Raw genomic sequence first — 22,477 nt, 5'->3', positions numbered from 1 at the left:
GCTCAATTACTCAGTTTGGGTGACGAGGGCAGGTAGAAATCCGACAGATTTACAAATTAGCAAAACTAGTTTGAACTGTTTTAACTGGCAAGAGCTCACGTGAACTTGCTGTTCTCCTACGTTCACCAGCAGCCCTCTCTCCGAAGCGGGCTGGGAGGCAGGGTGTCTACCCTTGCCCCACTGATGTCCTGGGTGTCACGTGGGTTAGGACGTCAGTACTGAGCCATGGATTTCCACTGGCTCCAGGCGCAGTAGGCAGCGGACAGGTGAGAAGCTTGCAGCAATGCAGCTCTGGGCTAAGAGCACTGTAGCACATCCAGGTTACGTGTCAAGTAGCTTTCATCACGTTATTTCACAATAACGTAACTTAATGAAAAAAAATTTGTGTTTTGCATATCACAGAATATTTATTCTGACAATAATTGCTAATATCAACGTGAACATCGGCGTCTTTCAGAAATGAATTCTCAAAAATGCCGGGAGAGATTTGAAATGGCTTTCCAAAACCACTACCTCACTGAAAGTAAGTCGACATGGTCAGTTTTGAGATTTAGCTGGAAATATCCAAGATTTGTATCCTTGAGAATGGTTCTACTTTTGCCAGCAAAAGAAGATAAACAATGTAGGCTTGATCGATATTTTAAACCCGCGCCAGTTCAGTAAGACACAAGCTTAAATGGTTTTGATTACAAAACATTTTATTGTAGTTATTTACACCCGTTCCTTCATAAGCGTATAAATGTAAACATTTATTATAGATGTATTTCTCTTATCTTACAGTTCATCTCCAGTTCAGAGTAAATGTCATTTTTAAGCATACAAGTAGTGAGGAAATTTAAGCTATATTCACAGAATATACATCTGCGTGCAGGTAAAGTCCACCAGCCCTAAGCTAGTGGTATAGACACTGTCCCATTAGCTCTACTTCTGCTTCTTGTGTGTACGCTGGAGTCTGTGATGTCGTCAGCATGATCCTCACTTTTCTTCTCTTTCAAGCTGTTGATGAACCTCAGGGTTATTTCATCCCATTCCTCAGGGAGCAGCATCAGCAGAAACCCAATGCAAATGATGATGGTGGCTCCCAACCTCACTACGCTGAAGATCATTTTGTGCTTCAACAGATCCACAGCTGTGAAGAAGAAACAACAATGCCGTCAAAACTGCAGCAGGGTGATCTACAGCATCAGACCAGCCTGGCACATCTCCGTAACCTGCGTGTTGCACTCTGGCTGTGATAGCGGCCATGTCGTGCTCAATCCTCTAGAGTGACCAGCTCCTTGAGTTCAGAGAACAGCTTTGGCCTGAGAGCGTGGTACTGGACGTGCCACGTCCCCTCACCGCCTTCATGCAGGCTCTGAGGAAGCCTTGTAGGGCTGGTCTAAGCCTCAAGGTTTCCATTTCTGCTCTGAGAGGGAAGGCAATTTATGGTAATTCTTCATCTACAGCAGGATGCATCAGGATAATGTTTCCTTGGGCTGCATGGACTGGTGATAGGGAGAGAGCAGCATGCAGGTCAGAAAGCTGGAGTCGATGCCTCCAGGCCCAGCCTCCCACCTCCACAACCAGCAACAACAGCACATCTGAGCCCTTCAGCAGCCTCTTACAGGTACTGACTGTGTCGCTGCTCTGACCTGCATTCCCCTAAAAATAGATGTTTCTTTGAAAACATACTGTCCTGATTTCAGCTGGGATAGCGTTAATGTTCTTCCTAGTAGCTGGCATAGTGCTGTGTTTTGGATTTAGGATGAGAAGAATGTTGATAACACGCTGATGTTTTAGTTGTTGCTAAGTAGTGCTGACACTAGTCAAGGACTTTTCAGCTTCCCATGCTCTGCCAGGTGCACAAGAAACTGGGAGGGGGCACAGCCAGAATAGTTGATCCAAACTGCCCAAAGGGCTATTCCATACCATATGACGTCATGCTCAGTATAGAAACTGGGGGGAGCTGGCCGGGGGACAGCGATCACTGCTCGGAGACTGGCTGGGCATTGGTCAGTGGGTGGTGAGCAATTGTATTGTGCATAGAATCATGCATCACTTGCTTTGTATATTACTGTTTTCTCTTTCTCTGCTGTCCTATTAAACTGCCTTTATCTCAGCCCATGAATTTTACTTCCTTTTTTTCCAATTCTCTCCCCCATCGCATGGGAGAGGGAGGGTGAGCAAATGGCTGTGTGGTGTTTAGCTGCCTGCCGGGTTAAGCCACAACACTGGCTCAAATACCTGAAGTGGCAAGGCTAAGAGGGTGGAGGATGAGACTGGAAGAGCAGAGACAGAGGCTGTTCAACAAGATAGGACTGTGGAGTAAACTTCTACATATACGTCCTGCCCTGCTGCTGCATGGCAAGCCACCACCACAGCGCTGAGCCGCAGCAGCAGCACGCTGACCCTGCCATATCTCAGCAGCAACCAGCTTTGGGCTGCTGGCTGGGGATCAGCCTGCCCTCTCCTCTGTGTGGTACGGATGCATCCCGTCACTCCCAGAGAAAGTAGGCAAGACAAAAAAAAAAAGGCTTTCACCAGCTGAAATATCCACCATCACCAGGAGCATCCATGGAAGCCGAAGGAGACTGAACTGCTTTTGAAATGATGTGACAACAGATTTTGACTATTTAGACAATAAGCTGCTTCTGCTGTCTGCATGCCTGTGTGTTTACTTTTCCACCAACAACCATGTACTTGTACCTGCATTTCCAGGGACGCTGAGCACTGTGCCGATAGAGATCAGAATGGGGTATGTAAGCACGACGCCAACGTTAACCAGAATATTGAAAGCTAGGGATAAGCAGAGAAAATAATTTTTTTACATATGAGTGTGAAATGAGGGGAAGTTCTGCAGGAGGGAAGAGGGAGGGCTGTACATCCTTTCACAAACTCTAATACCAAGGTTATCACACTTGTATTTCACAGCTTTGTCCAAGCTTTAATCAGATACCAACACCCTGGTTTTGCTGCTATAAGCCATCATTTCTCCTCCTACCAGAAGGAAAGTGATCCCAGCTTCCCTTTTTGGCTGGGCTGTGTTGTCCTTGTCTTGGACATGTCACTGATGAAAGGCCCCACACACCAAAGGTGATAGCAGCAGGAACTCATACTCTAAAGGACACTAATACAATTAGCCAATAAAATTAACTGTGAACTAAACAAATCAGAGTGAGACCACGGTCTTGCCGGCATGCTGAAGGCAAAATGAAAGCTGACGAAGTACAAATGTTCAACACCTTTAATTTATGGGTTGGGTTTTTTGTTTTGTTTTGTTTTTTTTTTTTTTACATGACAGCATTCCCAGCCAGCTCCATTTCCTTGAGAGACCAAAAGCAAACTGCAAAAACTTCCCTTTCATACCATTCCCTAGGGTGCTCTTCCAGGTCTCGCAGCCAGGGGCTGGTGCTGTGGCAGGACCCAAGCTTCGCCCCTCCTAGGACCCAAGATCCCCCTCAGTTACCCACCACCCAGTCCTGCTGCTGAGTCCCCTACGTAAAAGGAGCAAGTTTGTCTGCTCCGCAAGGTTGTTCCCTTGGGTAGATCTCTGGGTGGTTTAAGTTATCCCTACTTTTTGTCCCTTAGACACACACAGAGCAGTTTCAAGGTGCTCACAGCACCTCAGCTGTCAGCCCGACCATGTGTCAGGATGGCTGTGCAGGTGGGCTATGTACCAGGCAATGACATCCTCTTTGTTTCCATTTAATATACTTGTAGTGGAGACAAAAACCTCTTCAATTATGAAATAACAGACACTTGACTAAAGGAAAGGATGTTGTTATATCTGGAAATTAAAATGCCCCTGGGCTGAATCCAACAGCTGCTCTGCCTGGCTAGAGAATAGCAACCGTGGCTTTGAAAGAGGGAGCGTTGTAAGAGCGGAGGGGAGGTGAAGACGGCAGGAGAAGAAATGGCACCAGCTTTTGCAGGCTAATGCAAAGCTGTGCAAGCTCTGCCCAGAGCCCGGCAGCACCCACGGAAAGTTGCTCCAGTGCTGTGGGTCCCCGTGTCAGTGTGCACACCCCTCACAGAGCATGCCAAGAACTACTGCGTACATGCAGCTCTGGAATTGGATTTATAGCAGTCAAGCTGTGCCAGAGAGAGGGAAATACCAATGAAACTACGGAAGGACTGCAAAGAACTAAAGTGGACATTTAGTATCTTATTTATTCTCTGCTGTTAATATTAGTGTTAAAGCTTCCTATGAAAAAATGTGAGTAATTTCTCAAGGAGTACCAGCTTGCACTGGGATTAGATTTCATCTGTGAGAGCTCTCTGATGCTTGGGCGGGGGGGTGTGTGTGTGTGAATTGTTTGTGCCTGAGGTGAATTTTGTATTGGGGAGGAGGAGAAGAGCAGAAAAATGAGTACATTTTTTAAACACATACCTAACCAGAGGCCGGCTACTCCGCACAGGTAACCCCATGGCACAGCGGAGAAGGGGGACCAGTACTCCACTTTCGTAAAATACAGTATGATCGGGGTAACGGAGATGAAAATTAAATTGAAGAAGCCCAGAGTAGAAACAAAATGAGCCGCTTCCCCGAAGTTCGCACTTCCAAGAAACATTTTGAACAAAACCTGCAAGGGAGAGGAGAGAAGAGGGTTTTAGACTTCATGCCTGTTGTGGGAAGCAAAGCCTTCCTGCACAGAGTCCTCGGCTCTCTTGGGGAGAGCGGGGCACGGGGACAGCCCTGACCAGGACAGCGTGCCACAACTTGGCCCTTTCCTGCTGAAGAGTTTTGCAAGGGGAGCTTCGGTCCAATTTCTGCCCTTTCCCGTGTTTTAGCACAGAGGGGGATACCACGTTATTACAGTGGGGATGGTTGAATCTGTACAACAAAGCTTAACACAAAATGCCACAAGGAGCAAGTGGGACTAAGAACCTAAGGACAACACCATTCATGCAACAAAAAGTTACAGGATTTGGGCTGTGCTTGGCACTGTCAGGATTTGTGAGGAGACTCCAGTGACTTCCACAGCATGAACCTGCTGTGAGAGGAAAGCCTAGCCTGGAGGGACTCGCTTCAGGTTCACAGGCAGCACAAGCTTCATGGAGGATTGCTCCTGCATGAGCCTAAATCCCATGCACTTGAGTGATTTGTGAATGGTCACAACAAATCTATCAGCGAGACAAGCGCAGTCTAAAGCTGGGAGGCAACTTCTCATCCCACTGTAAGTAACTCCAAACTTCTCCTTCTCTTCACACACACTTCACCCTCCCTGAGCTGACAATAAATACAGCCACCTTCAGCCTAACCTGTTTCTCAGACACATCCCTGCCCTCTTCATCCCTCATCTTCACAGCCACTACTTTCAAGCAGGGGGCAAAGCCCTGCGTGTATCTAATGCGTCGCCTGCACCAGGCACACACAGGGGCTCCAAGCCCAGCACGAGCGCAGAATGCGCAGCAGAGCTGCAGTGCAGACCAGGGACGAGCAGTCCCTGCGCAGGGAAAGCGGCACTACCCGCATTCAGGCTCTCCTCCCTGCTGCATATGGCAAGCCCCTTCGAAATAGTGTCGATAAACTGCGGTGACAGGAAATGATTAAAACACGATCCTAAACTTGCAGCATAGTAATGGAGATTTCATTAAAGGCTCATAAAGCAAAGTCATTCTGAATATTTGGCAGCTAACAGCTAATTACCCTCACAGTAGATTTCCTGACATCGTGACATCGCCTGGTCACAATATGAATGATGCAGGAGGGATGAATGAAATAAAACATGTATTTTATAGTGATTTGCTTTGTACTCCTGTGCTTTTAACATCCAATGTTAAAGAATATAAGAATACTAATAAACAGTTATGACCTACCTTATACAGTGCAGATGTAGAGGCTGATCCAACAGCATATGCTACCCCGATAATTGAATCACCCTGGAAACCATCTGCATATGCCATCATTACAATTCCTGTGATTGCCATTATTGCTGCAACTATCTGCACAGACAAAGCAAAGCAATGTAAAGCTCAGTGCAATTTCATTACACGGCAAGAGATTATCGCTGCGTGGGGTTTAATGAGAGTCACTAGCTACTTTCTCTGACTTGAAGCTTTCTTGCTTTCCCTTAAATAGGGAAAATTATGTACGGTTGGGAGAGATGTAAAACATAATGAAAGTGTATGCACTGATAGTGATATGGATCTATAGCACTGCAAATTCTCCTGGGACCTACTGACAGAACATCTATCATTAAGCATTTTAAATGCTAAACATCCACTTTGCAGATACGACTCCAAGATCAAGAGATTTTAAGACATTATGCTCTACTACACAACAAGAGAAATAGTTAGCAACACCACCAATTTGACTTGAAATGCAAACATTTAGATGGCCAACCGTCCTGGACACCAGTCCAGGAGAATGACCACCATATTGTGGAAAACCAGCGTTACCACTGGGAGCTCTTCCAGGCTGCTCCGGCTGTGCATGGTTTTTCCTAACAGCCCTGACAGCTTTCTTGGACAGACAGAACCAAATTTCTTTATGAAGCCTTTACCTTTGTGCTTAGGTTTTTGGCCTCATTTGAAAATCCCAGATAGAGCTTCTAAGGAGCTTCAAAGAAAAAGAACAGAAATAATTAACTACACCATATCTGAAATCCTGGGTCTTGACTCCAAGGACCTTAAGGAAGTGGTAGGGATCCCGACATGTTTTATTCTTTGAAAAACTCCCCTTCTCTACCTAATGTCCCTCAGCAGGTAAATAAAGAGTCTGAATTTCAGAAACACTGAATACCTAGACTGCAGAGGAAAATGTGCTTCCTCAGACTGCTGGAAAATCACAGCCCCATTTCTGAAAGACAGGGGTTTTTCTACAGAGATTTTTTTTTTAAATTAGTACTACATTAAACATTTTATCATTAAAAAAAGGCTGTTCATATACTAGAGCTGGATGTAGAGCAGAAGATGCACAAATGCAGGTACCCAAAGCTGGCTGTTACACAATCAGCAGCAACATTTTAGGTTCAGACCCTGTTTCTGTTCCCAGATATCCATTAAATCACACAGTTCCCCAGTGGATAGGCAAGGCAGGCTCTCCCCATTCATACAAAGGATGAAACTAATGTGGTTCACCTCAACAGTGTTAAACTCTACAAACTCTGCCACACCAACTGGCTCCCGAATATAACCGCTGAGCCAGGCAGGGCTTTTTACCTTCTTGTTCCTGCAGCCCTGGCACAACTCCTGAGCCAACACCAATGTGAGATGGACACTTGCTTCCTGGAAAACCTCATTAAACTTAATTTAAGAAATATTTACTACTAGACAAATCTAAGCTTCACATGCATCACACCACAGACTTTACAGGCATTTGATCAAATCATGTGCCCTTTTGCAGAGAAGCCTGACTTTTAGATCTCACAGCTTTTACCAAGAGTCCCAGAAAACCCACTGATACTCATACCAAGCAGATGTGAGTCAGACTGAGACAATAAGCACAAAAATCCCACAAAACAATTTCAACAGAGCCAGTCAGTAGAGCAAAACCGTATTTCAAGGGACACACAGGACGGGGACATGTGCCTGACGCAGGTAAAGGTGTCCACGCAATGGGGGACAATGGGGAACCAAGAATCAACTCCCAGGGTGGAGCCAATCTCTGGGACTACAGGTAAAAATGTCAGTGCTCCTAAATCCCATAGGTATCCAGGCCAACATCTTCACTGGGGAGCTCACCACCTGGGTGCAGCTTTAAGTACTTCCCTCTCACCGTTAGCCCTATTTTACCAGCAACGGAGGCACAAGGGTACCCCCCTCGCATTGCAGTCAGAGTGCGGAAGGCAGAGTCACAAATCACGGTGCATGTCTGCATCCCACCTTACTTCTGTTTAAAACATCCAAGCTCCAAGACACAGTTCAACAAAGCTGCCTAGCTGTCACCTAAACCTGAAGGTACTGTTGATACCTCCAAATTCACCATGAAATGGCACTTGCAGTCCAGGTCCCCCAACTTAATGACAAGGGCTGGAGTCACATACATACTCACAGTCCCTCAGGCGTAATGCAATGGTTCGATGAGATGTGGAAGGGCTTTAGCAAGAGGGGAGCAGACGGCTTCCCTCCTCTCCTTCCCAGAATAACACATCCCAGCAGTCAGGCCATCCTGGGAGAAGGGCTTGAGTCCCTTCATCCAGAGGAGGGACATGGATCCAAGGCTGCCATCTCTGGACTTCGGGCTCTCACCAGCGAGCTGCTGAGGAGGACAGGGGAGCACACTGCATTTTCCAGTGCCTGAATGGGAATCTGGCCTTCGCTCCTTAAGTGAGCTGGAGTGCTGGAAGACATCACCCTCTGCTGTCCACCCTGCTGAAAAGCCAGGGTGCATCTGGCACAGGATGCACATACCATCACCCAAGATGCAGCAATGCTTATTTTGATCCCTGAGCTTACATCTACCCAAGGACCTGTGAGCAAAACAAAGTTAAATTCTCTTAGAAGAATGGATTTCAGTCCCATTCAGCAGGAACAGTCCCTACAGAGCTTCTCCGTCTGGCCTTCGGTTTAGCGAGTAGTTTGTTAGTACCCGCTGAAGCCCAGAATTACACTCAGGACCTCTCAGACATCAGTACAGCCCCTCCTATCTTCTTCCAAAAGTCCTGCTACACTGCCTGCCTGGTTTCATCTCAGGCTGCACTAGACGTCTCGCCTTGTACATAAATTCAGATGTAGCATTTCAGCTGTCAGCTGGAATATTTCAGCTGGAATATTTCAAGCAATGTCTCCCACAAGGCAAACCAGAAAAGTCCAATGTAGTCATCCCCTTCTTCAGAGGGAAAGGATCAAGATTTAACTCAGTGCACTCACTGCTCAGACCCAGCGAGTCCTCTCCTTCCATTTGTGGAAATGAGTAGATCCATCATCCCCAATACAAGATTCTTTCTATTGGGAAAAACATCTTCCCAGTTTGACTACACCAAATTCAGAGAGCCAGTTTCCTAATTTAATCAAATATTTAGAAAGCCAGGCACTCTTTTTCCTGCAATGACTGAAATGATGGACACATATGGAGCATCACCTCGGGAGACATTAGATAAATAAGACTTGACACTGGAAAACAGCAAGAACATTATTTAAGTTTCATGTTCAAAGCTCTTCCTGCAAACTATACACCACTGCATTAGCACAGCTGACCTCTGCCTAGCAATTGTCGTGCGTTTGCTTTAGAAACCTGAGAGCACATCCTGCAGGCTTCTGGAAGCTGACAAGAAGCAGCAAGGTCACAGCGAAGCGAAGCTGGTTGTTGTAGCTGACAGCTCATTAAACAAGGCTTTTAATTAACAGAAGAGGGTAGTAACTTTCTTTCGGAGCCTCCTAGGTAAGGAATAACATTAGCCTGCCTCTTCCCCCTCCCCGCGCCTTTTTTTCCCTGGTTGAGATTGAGGCCAACCAACATTTTACTCAGGGGCATTTTTTTTTTCCATGTGGAGCACAGCAGTAAATGAGGTGCTGTAGTAAAGAAACCTGCCTCTAGACTACAGCCAACCTTTTTTTTGGGGGGGAAATGTCCCCAGACCACTCCGTACCTACCCAATAAGCATTAATTTGACTTCACAGATGAAACACAACCGAGGGCTCAAACTTGTAAACATTTAAGCATGTAGCTAAATCTATGCAACACAAGACAACAGAACTACTCAAATACATGAAGCCTTGTAAATAGTTGTGCCTGTTCCGACCCAAAGCTGTCTGGACTTCCAGAAGTCCCAGTGTAACAGGGATACGTTACTAATTTGTGAGATGTCCAGAAATGTCCAAGCAAAGATTACAGTGCAGGCAGGGATTGTGCTATGTTGCCTTGTGCAAGGCAGTAGGTGCTCAAGGTACCTAAGGTCTACCTGCACTACTTTTATAGGTAAACAGCTACATACCTATTGCTGTATATGTCCTCCTCATATGAATACTCTTTCTCCAGCTGGCGTTTTTCTCTCTCATGTTGGGTGCAAGCTCTTTCCCATGCTACAGCATCACTGCTGAGGGCACGTGGTTCTCTGCACAACACACACTCCGGTCGGCTCGAACCCAGCCAGGGCAGCCGGACCTCTGCACGGAGCCCCCAGCAGCACTTCTACAGCTAGTCACCGCTTCCACGGCCAAGGTTATGCCATACCATAAGGTGGCCATCAAGACAGTTTTGTCTTTAGGCAGTCCATCTGAAAATCCAGCCCCCCAGCCTGGCCAGCAGCTGCTTTCCGGGGTGTGCGGGAGCGGTGTGCTGGCACGCAGCTGGGGGATCGGAGAGCCGTCAGGCAGCTGGCTGCTCCGAGACAGTTTGGAGACTGCCTGCAGCAACACCAGGCGGGCAGGGAAATGTGCTGCAGAGCCCGCTGAGCCTTGATGGCTGCTGGTTCTCGAGCCCAGGCGGATGAAAGGTGCTCGGGTACACAGGCACCGGCTGCATCCCCACCTCCGATGCGCCGCAGACATGCCCGTCGGCTCTGAAGCTCCGAAAGAGCTGCTAGGAGCTGAGCTGCTTTGAAAAACTGGCCGTGCTGCTGGGTGCTGAGTGCTTTTGCAGAAACACTGGCTCAGAGTATATGATTAAGCCCTTATTTCTTTTCATCCCCTTGCTGTCCAAATAACCTAATTACACTTGCTCTCTGAGAGGCCGGGGGGTCAAAGCAGTAGAGGCATTCAAAGCACAAAAGGCTGGGTCCATGCTGCTTTGTCGTATTTTAGTTCTCAAACACTCTCCTGCGTGGTTATTAACATCATTAAGTGTTATTCTGGCAGGAGGGCTGCTGGAAAATGCTGCTAATTACCTTTCCAGTGCTGTGTATCCAGAGTCTGCCAGTTAACAGCAAAACCAGTTTCTTTTATGTGCAGGATTTGCTGTTCACTTCTGCCAGGTTTTTCTTGCACAGACCTCATGGTGTTTACAGCATTAATATTAACGCATATTTATAGCAACATTTTTTTTTAGTCAGTGAAAAATAACTAATAACTGAGAACAGCTTTAGTACTTTTCATCTAAGTTTCTTTAAGAGAGTAGGCTAGGAAAATACAAAAGCTATGCTCCTCTTCTAGAAGGAGGTTGCTTTGAGACAAAAACTAGCTTAAAGGGTACAAAATTTCCTATTTTTTCAGCTGGAACCTGAGATGATCAAGGGGCAGAGGAGGGAACTACAGCCTCCAAAGTTAGTGTTCCTGTTAATTTCTGTAGAGGACTGAGGATTTCAAACCCTGCTTATTCTTTGAGTTTGTCATCAGCAGGCTGAGGGCAGGTCACATTCACCTGATGTTTCTCTATTTTAAGTTGTATATGAAATAGATACACAGATGTCTGGCTTCAGCACTGCAAGATGAAATGTCTGTGTCCTTACCTTCAAGGGCACTATGGCTGAGGTCTGTGAAACACCGGTTCACCTCCTCAGCTTTGCCTGGTCTGGCCAGACCCTCCAGTGAGCCAGTCCAACAAACCACCCCTGGCAGATCCCTACCCAAGAGGTCACTTGTGTGATGGCACACGTGTCTTGAGGTGCTCAGGCTCCGTGCCATTACTAACTGCCCAGCCAGCTCTGTCTCACCAGCAAATCAGGGGAATTGTTTTACTTTAAACAATTTCCTTTTCCATTCCCAAACCGCAAGCACACAGCTCTGTTCAGTGTGCTGGTGGCTACTCCAAGAGCTAGATCAGATGCCTGTGAAACAGGATGCCTTTGCCTTTCATTTCTGAACCCTTCTATCACACTATTAATCGAGAAAAGCTGCTGTGCTCATTTTTTAAAAAACAAACTCACTCGGATGAGTGTCCTGATCAATCATGCTTTCCATGGAACTTAAATCCAATTGCTGGTGGCTCCTTCTGGTCCTAGGCATCAAACCTGGCCCCAGCCAGTCCCTAATGAAGTTCAAGGTTCTTGATATTTCAATAAGGATTGTACCCAACACGACCATTAGGCCCTGAGCCATTTCAACGGGGCAGCCTGCATCAGCAGAACTGGCAGAAGGCCTAGCTACTCCTTAGCCAAGTCATAAAGTCAACAGTTTAAATTGCTGCATGTTAGGAGATTTGTGTATGTAAAATTACAGAAAACATGTTTGCCTTCCCCCAAATCCAGGCGTGCATCATTTTGCTCGAGTTCTGTTTTTTTTTTTTTCTTTTTGCAGGGTCCATATTACTGTCAGTGAGTCCTACAACACATTAGTGCAAAATAGACCATCATGCAAAACAGTTGCTGTCCCTTTTAAACTATACTGGGCACACGCACATGTGTATTCATATATGTGTATGTAAAAAGTAATAGTGCGGCATAAGAAAAATACATTACATACTGAAAACAGCTATCTTCCCAAACAAGGAATAAAACTGCTTTGGTTAGAACCAAAAAAGTTTAAAATAAAATTAATTGACTGTACTTCAGCACTGTAATCGAAGACAGAAGAGGTTTATATGAAACTGGACATCCTCCTATTCTACTTCATCAAATTACACTTAGCTGTAATAGCTTCTTGAAATTCCCACATCGTATTACCTCTGGGGTCTGAGATTTCTAACTGATCTTCAGCCTTAGGTTTGCATCACAAAATTAAATGAGAAATGGTTTCATGGTATATACATACCATAATGCAGCAGTACTATGGCAGCACAATAGCTTATGGATTTAAGGGCAATTATGAAAACAAGAGAGAGTTGAAAATCAGGCATGCCATTACCCTTGCTCCCATGAACCTGTCTTTCAGCACAATCCAAGAAAGCAAGAAGACAAAAGCTTTGTTACAACAGAATAGGGCAGAGACGTCTGTGGCTGTCAGCTTCTTTAAAGCCAGTAAATACAGGTAGTTAGTCAAAGTCCACAGAATAGAAAAGGGAGCAGTCCTTTTAAGAAAGATTTTCAGCGTCAGACCATCTTCACCAAAAATCCGACTGCATTCCCTATGAAAAGAAAAGAGTTTAAAACTCAGCTAGGATTTTCCTTAGCATTCACTCCAGCACAACAAACATTCATTAGACTTTTATCGCCTTCAAGTAAGTGCTTTTCCTAACTACTCTGCAAACCCATAAGAATCTATTGTTTAATTCACATTGAGAAAATAACCAACAATCTTCTTAAAACAGCAATTTTGCAAATAGGAAAGAAGTAACTTACCTGGAATAATCACACTCTGTGCAACAATAATCCCAGGGACTCACACACAGAAATGAAGGTTATCTGTAATGCACTGACAGTTCTCAGACTCTGCCTTCGAGGCCATGAACAGAGGGATTATAACTGCAATTTTTTTTCTCTGTAGCTTGACAATTTTTTCTTGCTTTGCTCCAAAACCTGTTTTTCTTCTTATTGAAACATAATCTAATGCCAACTAAGCTTTAAGAATTGCCTAAAGATACTCAAAAAGACTGCCAGACACATCGCCGTGGTGGGAAAAAGAGCCATCGGCCAGTGAGACTGAGCCAGTCAAACAACAGTGTAAGGAAAGAAAGGAAAGGGGAAGGGAAGGGCATTTAACAGCTGTATTTTACTATACAGTGAAAACTTCTGTTTGCTTGGAGATGCTTCTTTGTGGACTGAATTGCAAAGAAAATCTCTAGCTTCCCAAACACTGTGTCACACACAACCGTTTGTGAGCCGTTTGCTTCTGAGGATTTCACGAAAGGGAAGGGTCAGCTCAGAAGACACTGCTTTCGGGGACAGCACCCCTGTGCAAAGTGGTGCCTGTGGGGGCTAAGAGGAGGCTAAGCATGCAGCTTGACTAAAGGCCCATCACTGCACCCCTCCTGAAATGTCCCTACCTTTCCCAAACTGGGAAGGATGTTTTTTAGCAACTCTACTGTCTGTGTTATTGGTTAAAAAGATTCCTTGAGATATTCCTGGTATCCTTCACTTCTTGACATGGCAGGCTCTCTGACACCTCTATTTAAAACATGAGAGGTCCCACAAGTGAACGCTTCACACAACCCAAACACCAATGGAGTGAGCCAAGGTACCATCAAACTGCAACACATCCTTACACGGCTACATTAAGGGACTAATCTAAATGCCATGAGGCCTCGAGGCCCCAAAGTATTCACAGCCAAAAATGTCTGTGTTTGGAAGATTGCTAAAACACTAATTATGCAGAACTGATTAGCAACTTCAAGGAATGCACTGCAATGTGAAGTCAGAAACACTTGCTATTTGGGGGTTGGTGGTGGCGATGTAATAATCATCCTGATTTGGCTTTCCCTTTAAAGACAGAATTGGTTTTAGGTCTCCTAAACCACTTTTAGTAATTCTGGGGAATTCTGCTGTTAAAAATATTGCAGTTTTTTACTATTAAGAATGGAAGACATCACTCTTGTTTCGAGGAAAGTAGAATAATAGCATCTATGTAATACATGAGATCAGCTATGTCTTACTTAATAACCATTCACTCCCTGCTGCCAGTAAAATGACCTGGGGTACAAAGCAGTCATTTCTGGCAATTACAGATGCCTTTTGCAAACCCTGCCAGGGAGTCCAACAAGTTAACATTCAGGCAGGTGGATCTGCTAATTATCTCCTTCACTCTGGCTGACCTAGACATACTCAGAAGTCAGGCTGTTCTCCAAAGATCTGAACAGAAATGTTACACATGGAAAGAGAATAGCTTGTATCATTTATCTGAGAGGCAAAGAAAATACTCAGTAAAGCAAATAAATTAATGCTGAAGTTTGACTGTAGGCTTTTGTACGGCTGATTTCAACAGGAGTTAAAGGTGATGAGTTTCTTTGAGAATGGACTCACTGGTAGCACAGACTCAAATGTTTGTTGACATGCAGATATAGTAGTTTAAGTTTAAAAGATGTCTTTCTCCCCATGAGACTTAGGCGGATGCAGAGGGTGATTCTGAGCTCAGACTACATCTCAGTTCAAGACAGGTGGCCTCTGACCTGGATGCACCATGGCTGTGATGCCATGACCTGACACCAGAGCCAGGATGCCCCATTCCCGGCAAGAACAGAGCTGCACTGTGAACTACAGACCTGTGTAGAGCCTGCTCTCTCCAACCCAGTGGGAATTCTGCCATCGGTTTTGATGCATGATTGGATCGTTACACAGTTGTAAATCTAACCTGTCTCAGAAGCTGTCAGGACCCATCTTAGAAGAAACAAGCTTGTGCTGTGTTAAAACAAGAGAGAAAGGTGCTTGGGCTGCTTACAGTAACGCAGGGCACAGTTAGGTACCCAGTGCTATGCTGATAGCATACAAAGGCAACAGCAAAACCATCCAAGCACGTCACTCTAGTGGAGTCTGCAAGGTGGCAGGAAAAGCTCTTCTACAAATGTGCCTTGGGAAATTATACCCCTGTCATCCATCGCGGTCCCCCACTGCAAGGAGATGCTGGGAATAAGCCCGGCGCTTCTGCTCCTCCATCCATGGGGAGGGTGGGTGGCTTCCAAAGCCAAAAAGGCAGGGGGGCCAGAATGGGTCAGGTTTCATTGTCCTGCAGATCTCTGGGATGTCTGCACACAGACAAACTCAGAGCAGAGTCAGGAGGATGGAGTCTGAAGTGCCTTGACTACAAGTCCTTGGAAGAAGGAAGCCTCAGTGATTATTGTATTATTCTGGGTTGGACTCTGTGGGCTGGTCAACTATTTGGGAGAGGCAGTTGTGGCAACGCTGCAAATGTCACTTATCTCTGAGTTCCCAAGAAGCAGTGGGAGGGACGAGCACAGATTCACAGCTAGGAAAAGAAATCTGGAAACACTTCACAGGCCCCAGGCTGTTTAAGCAGATGGAAAAGCCTCCATCACACGCAGCAGTGTATAATGACCAGACAAAACAGGGGCCAGCAGTGCCTCAGCTCTCAGTTACAAATAATCAGCAAAGACTTGTGACAGGGTTGTGCTGAGTGAGACAGAGACCCGATGCATTCACCTCCGTGCCTAGGAGAACTCCATGAATAATGTTCAGCGAGTGAGGAGATAGGAAGAATATTTTATTTTCCCAGTCATGGCTATAGATTGCCTCGGGCTTTGTGAGGGCTGGTTGCTCAGTGGTTAACTCAGCCTCTTTGGCATGCAACTAAAATTAAACTTGCAGGAGTCATCGCATGACAGTGATAAAAACCCTGGGCTCATGAGAGAAAGCTCCACGGATCCCTCCCCATACAAATTATATCTGTAGGCTGTTGACTTAAAGGCAGAGACATATCTAAGGGCAGCTGACCCTGAAACTATGACACAAACTATTTCCAAATGCAGAAGAAGTCTATTTAAAACCTGCCCTCTAACATAAATAGCTCTTTTTATTTGCAGGTAGCCCTCAGCCATCAGCTCTGGGCAGTGTGCCATGCTCTCAGGAATTACAGCACCTCAGGCAGTCATGTAGCTTTGCCTCTGGCACCCACTAAATAGCTTGCGTGCCTCTTAGTTATTCTGATGCCTGCCCCTGCAGAAGAATGGGTTTATTCACCCCTGACGCACAGCAGCCTCTGGAATGTCATGCAGCAGCTGGTTTTAAAACAGCTTCCAGAAAAAACAGAGCTAACAGATGCTACCTGGGGTAACGTGAATACAGCGAATGTAAGTACATCACCTGGATTAAAACTTGGCAAGGCCATCAGTGACATTATGGTGGCGAGAAGCACCGCGGGACCTTTTGTGAGCACAAGTTGCTACTATGGCATTTGGTCCTTCTATCTAAGTGATGGCATCTGCTGCAATAAAGTATCTTCCAGCTCCATTTCAGGAGACAGACACGGAACAGAGTAATGGTGGTTAAGCAACTGGTGAATTGTTTTCCAGGACTAACAAAGTCTGAATATTAAGAAAGAGCCTGACCAGCTGTATTTGTCTGCTCAGAAGCTTTGTGTGTGAACCTCTCACATAAGCAGTGTCACCATGGGCATGCTGCCTCCCAAAAGCAGTGGTCCAAGGAAAGCCTTGGTTTTGTGCTGTTGGTCTTCCTCCCTACTGTTCAGCCATTTGGGGCTGGAGCAGCTTCAAGCAACAGAGATCCTCATCTCTCCTCTGAAAGGCCCTTTGCAGTGAAGATCTAGATTTGCAGTGCTATTCTGTCCATGGCTGAGGAAGCTGGACTGAGCTACTGCTGCAAAATAGATGGAAAGATTTGTAGGTGACAAACTTGCAGAAGACAGATGACAGCAAATTATCAGCTACTTATGGCTGTGTTTTTACTTCAAGTGATGCTCACATCTTGTTATCCTTCTTGCTAGGAAACCAGCTCTTCCCAACATGTTCATATTTATTAAACTTGCACCTACCAACACTCTTCCTAGCCAGTGCCTTGAGGCTGCACAGTGCCTGTAGGACTAACCTCAGCTATTATACTGTGGATATATTCTGGCAGAAAGCTGCTGAATGTCACAGTGTTTGTTCTTGAGAAGCCAAGACAGTGGATAGGGAGGCAAAATTTATTGACATTGAAAATATCATCCAGCTATTCCAAGTCATAACTCTATTAGGATCCTACACCAAGTCTGTGGAGTGTCTTCTGCTGTGGTAAATACTGGCAGGGTTAGATTTCCGATTGCTCAGCTTACTGAGTTGCAGATCATTTTATTCACTGCTAACGCAAAGAGTTCTAAGCTCTTTAGGTGGGACATACCTTTTATCTACAATACTGAGGGGATACCAGTCTTCTGCCTCAAGACAACCAAGATACTTTACTGAAATGCTGCAGGGAGGTAATAACCTTGAGTTAGTTTCTAAGACCACAAAATTTAATCTCTAAGGTAAAGTGTGAAAGGTAAGAAATACACAATTTACAATCTCAAAGGTTATAAACCTTTCAGAAAGCCAATCCAAAGTTGAAGATTGAGACTTCTATCCGTCCAAGTGGGATTTATTAAAGTAACAGTGACTCTATACAGCTTTACCAACCTGGGGCAGCACTCTGCAAGTCACTCGCCTGATCACTGATCTCTGCCAAGATATCATAGACACTGTTTGTTCTGATCCACCGAGAATATCTGCTGGATAAAATGTCATATGTCTTTAAAGCTCCTAGTGAGTAACTACATCGTCCAGAAACACAAAGACAAATCACCTCTGGGCTCTGACGCAGGCCTGGAATCGCTACAGGACAGGCTTTATTGACAAGAATTAGCTACTCTACAGAAATAAAACCAGCGAATGAAGCAACAAGAAATGTTATAAAAATATAATAACAAGCCTTGTAACAGGAACAATATCAAGAACACACGCCAAGCAATTATACAAACAACTTTGAAAATAACCCTGTTCCGGGTAGGAGGCTGGGTTAACTGACTTCCAAAGATCCCTTCTGAACTAAATCTGTCTATAACTCTCTGAATTTAAAAACTACAAATGATGCTTTTCAATTCTTTAAGTCATCAGAAAATCAAGCACTCATCCGAGATGTACATTCCCAAACCCAAACTGAAAGAGTTTCATTTGTCAAGTTATAACACGGTGCAGACCAGGCAGTTGCTCCCCATCATAAAGCTGGTATTTGCCAGCAGTTACCTCCTCCCTGGAATGTGAGTTCCCGATATATCTGGAGTAGGAAATACCCTGGGAAGTTGCCTTTCCGTTGGCCCATCAGCTCTAACACCGGTCTCCTGTTTCCACACATTCACAAAACTACTTCACATCTCCGTGTGAGCAGAAATTCTTCTGGGCATGTAAGCATATGTCCTCAACTTCAAAAGCTGAACTCCTAGCAGCTTGGGAAATGTATCAATTATTTAAGCATACTTTTATTATGCATTGCCACAAATGTTTTGCCTGAAATTTTGCTCTAGTGTATATATAACCAACCAACTAACTGCAGAGGATCTATCCGCAGGGATATTTATTCTCACCTTCGTCCTTATCCGCTGTGCATTTGTTATTTCTTTGCCCCATACCCAGACACCAAGCTGACACTGTTAATGTTCTCACAAATACTCCAGCAAGAACCTGAATGAAGGCATCATTACCGTACAAAGCACCAGGGTTTCCAGAGAAGCAGTTAATTAAGTGCAACGGTTCAATTTCAGTCATGCTGATTTGACAGAAATGATAATTTAGGGCCAAATTGCATCCCAGATCCTGGCAAAGGCAGATGAGGGAAGAATTTGGCCCTGCTACACTCCAGCCTGACAGTCACAAATTGAATTCCCTGTGTGCTCAGTGACAGCTGTGCTGAACCCTCTGTCAGCAGGAACAAGGTATGGGCCACACGCTGGCTAATACCTTGCAGAACAGACAATTCTGCTGAAGTCAAGATTGTTTTCAAAGCAAGTCTGCACTGGAGTAACAGAACTGGGTCCCAGCTCAAAACTGCCCTGTGAAGCAAGGTGTGTTATCTCTTGGCAAGCTGAATGTAGCTCTATCCTTTAAAGCAGCTTTACTTCACTGTCAGATTGGTAGAGTAACGGAAGTGGAGGAGGAACCGTGAAATGCATTGTCCCAGAAAGTGGCGGTACTTCCAAGCCCTGAGGACAGTTTAGATACAGCTTTCTTAAGAAATGGCTAGGGTGAAGCTAAGCCAGCTTGGTCCTGCTGCAGTGCTAGTAGTTGGACCTTGTATTTCTATGATTTCACAGTGGCTACTGAAGAGGGATTTACAAATTTCCACCCCTGAAGACCAATGTTATGGTTAGTACTACCGAATCCTTTGCACTTGAGGTTGACAGTCCAATTACAACACGCAGCCACGTGGCGTAAGGAAAGGCTGGGGTCAGAGAGACATTTTCCCCTGGCGTTCGGAACACAGAGGAAGAGGTATTTCCACGTGGAGCCTGAAAGAAGATGGGACAAAGCCTTCACATAATTTCCTCAGGATGACAGCCACTCAGCTATGTCAACTTAACCCTCAGAGCTATAGGAGGAGGAGAGCCAAGAGTCTGCAACCTGCTTTAATTCCTACTACATGTAAAAGAGAGCAGAGAAGGCTACTAGGATGCTCTTCTTCCACACTATGATCCAGCAGGAGAAGGAAAGAGCAGTTTTCATCTTGCTACACTTGCTGAGCATAGAGAGCAAGCCATGGTCTTCCTCATGGAAACCATCTCCTCAGCTTTGAGCACCTTCTCAACTACGAGTTGTTTTGGATGGACTTTACGCTACCATTCTATCACAAATGGACCAGAACAGACTAAATAATGGCCAGTGGAAGCCTGATCCAGACATGAACGCAAAATATAGAGATATTAGATGATATAACAGTAAGATTATAAGCAAATTGACCTTTTCATATTAGTAAAAAAACCCTCTAACAATCAATTATCCATTTATTCAAGCATACATCACTCATTTGTTAGCCTTCTGTAAGCTATTTATGAATGAGATTTTCTGCAGCGTGACCTTTATTCTGCCTTCTGACACCATGGGTCAAACTGAGAAGAACAGGGATCTCAGTCCACAGAAATCAGATTGTTTAAAGGGATATTGCCACGATAAAGCCTACCTGAATTTTTTGATTGGAGACTGTTTTTCCTGTGCAGTTGCAAGGTGCCCAGAATAATAAATGGGAAAAACCATAATGTTCCAGTTTGTTGAGAACCAAGTCATGAAAAAAGGACAGTCAAAGGTCTCATACGTGATTTTGACAAACTGCGTGGTCCCGACCCAGGAGGAGGAGACGGACAAAATGATCAGGAATCTCCAGATAAGCTTGAGAAATGTGGATGCGCAAGACTGGCATCGTGTCTGTCCTTCAGCTTCTTGGCTGCTGCTCTCTGTGTGCGTTTGTGTTCCTTCTTCTCCTGGAAAAAGAAATAGAAAGAGAGAAGAGTTGTACACATAATGAACACATTCAAAACAATTCTTGCCTTCTCCCTAGAATTCCTCTATGCCCCACAAACACTGAAATCCCACAAAGAAATACATCAGTAATACTGTCTCTGTCATTTCAAGGGGATAGGAACAAACGCAATACAGAGGCCTGAGGTAACAGCATCATGGTTAAGCTGTTGCCACTGTTTGCTTTATCAGCCCTTCTTCTGTTCTGTCAGCCAAACCTCTACAACAGAGCTACAACCCTTGGAACCAACTACATTATGAAGTCAACTGTGGTGCATGTGCGCAACATAAAAGCTATCTGAGCTTTTCTTATCAGTACATCTGAAGCCAGGAGCAAGTTCTTATTATTCAAGATTTTAACCCAAGAATCACTTTTTTTATTTGCAAGCTGGGAGGGGAAAAAGAAACAGTTTTGTAGTTTTATATACCCAAGCGGAGAAAGGCTTTTTTTAGTCAAGTTAGTGTATTTACATTTTTTAAGTTAAAAAAGGAAACTGGACAAAACTGAAACTTGGCATGCCTAGAAATAAACTTCTACACATAGGAACAAGGAGGAATCAGAAAGTTGTCATTTCCCATTTTAGTACAGCACTTTTCAGACCTAATCTGCAGACCACTGCAGATTTCCTATCCGAAGTGCAGACTGTGTAGAGAATTTAATCTGACTGATGACTTGCTCTCCAGACACATCTTCCAGAGATGCAATCCATGACTATTTTGATTTCACAGATCCCAGCTGAAAACAACGGGCTGAACTGCATTGGATACTGAGAAGCACTAACGCGGTTGCCCCCCGAGCTCATGCGGCAGCATTAAGCTCCAACCATTTACTCCATTAGACTACATCACATTGGTTTGATAGAAGAAACAGGAGTTCCTGCTAAACATTTGACCTGCAGCTGTTCTTAACTATCAATTATCAGTTGCATCAACACATGATGTGACATATATAAGAAAATACAATTGTTGATGTTAAGAGGAGCTATAGATCCACTGCAGTGAGAGCATACGCTGTCCTACATTCAACTTAAATGTGAAAAAGGTACTCATCAGACTCAGGTTTACTTTCCTTTTATATCACTGTTTCTACTGCAGTCATAAAGAAATGTCGAACTGAGGTTCAAAGCTATTACATTAGACCAACGTTACATCTAAAAAATGATTCATCATAGCAGGGAGCACATCTGCAATCAAGAATTTTCCTAACCAGGACATGGAGCTTTTTGTAATTGTAATTGTATGCTGTGTTTTTTTCCTAAAAATAATCAGTATTCTGCGGCTCCATTGTTTAGTGGTGAATCAAGAATTTAAATAAAATTACAGGTTTATTAAAAACATGCAGAGGATAATCAGACACAGCTCTGAAAAGGCAAGCATCATTTTAGCATTCTCTTTAGCTGCTGAGAGAAAATAGATATTTTTATGGTACTAATAATGACTGACATCTTCTATTAAAAGGTAAATTACAGTTTATTTGCAAGTTAGAACGGCTTAAAAAGAATATATTATATAACATCCACTTGCAGGTTTTCCTGCTAAGCAAGACTACCATGCAATTAGTCCTTCTTCAGCTAACAGTTACAATAATCATACAATGATAGAAGACTAAAGCACCTTTATCCATGCTTTCTATTTTTCAATTACCAAATAACTACGTAATTGCTGTTACAATGCATGACACTACCATTAGCATTTGACTTGGATTTTACAGTCCCAGGTTTGAATGTTAAGGAAAGGCTCAGAAATATACACTTCTTGCAAGTCCTACCTTGAATTAAAAGACCTATGGAAGTTTTAGCCTGATTAAACGTACAG

General features: G+C 44.5%; 1 protein-coding gene across 2 annotated transcripts in view; it reads right to left on the bottom strand.

Moving 5' to 3' along the window:
• Positions 1 to 887: 887 nt before the first annotated feature.
• SLC35F4 (solute carrier family 35 member F4) overlaps positions 888 to 22,477 on the bottom strand; it is a 125,871-nt gene continuing 104,281 nt past the window's right edge. Inside the window, exons 3-8 of one of the 2 annotated variants that reach the window (XM_075712821.1) lie at positions 20,328 to 20,625; positions 12,643 to 12,862; positions 5,800 to 5,925; positions 4,370 to 4,562; positions 2,686 to 2,775; positions 888 to 1,129 (exon numbers count right to left, since the gene is read on the bottom strand). In XM_075712821.1, coding sequence (XP_075568936.1) covers positions 888 to 1,129; positions 2,686 to 2,775; positions 4,370 to 4,562; positions 5,800 to 5,925; positions 12,643 to 12,862; positions 20,328 to 20,625 — 1,169 coding nt within the window. The remainder of the gene's footprint in view (positions 1,130 to 2,685; positions 2,776 to 4,369; positions 4,563 to 5,799; positions 5,926 to 12,642; positions 12,863 to 20,327; positions 20,626 to 22,477) is intronic. The other variant, XM_075712822.1, reaches the window with a different exon arrangement.

The sequence above is a fragment of the Pelecanus crispus genome, chromosome 6 (genome assembly GCF_030463565.1).
Source record: "Pelecanus crispus isolate bPelCri1 chromosome 6, bPelCri1.pri, whole genome shotgun sequence".
Lineage (NCBI taxonomy): Eukaryota > Metazoa > Chordata > Aves > Pelecaniformes > Pelecanidae > Pelecanus > Pelecanus crispus.
The sequence above is the reverse complement of the archived record's forward strand: the minus strand, read 5'-3'. Positions and strand labels throughout refer to the sequence as shown.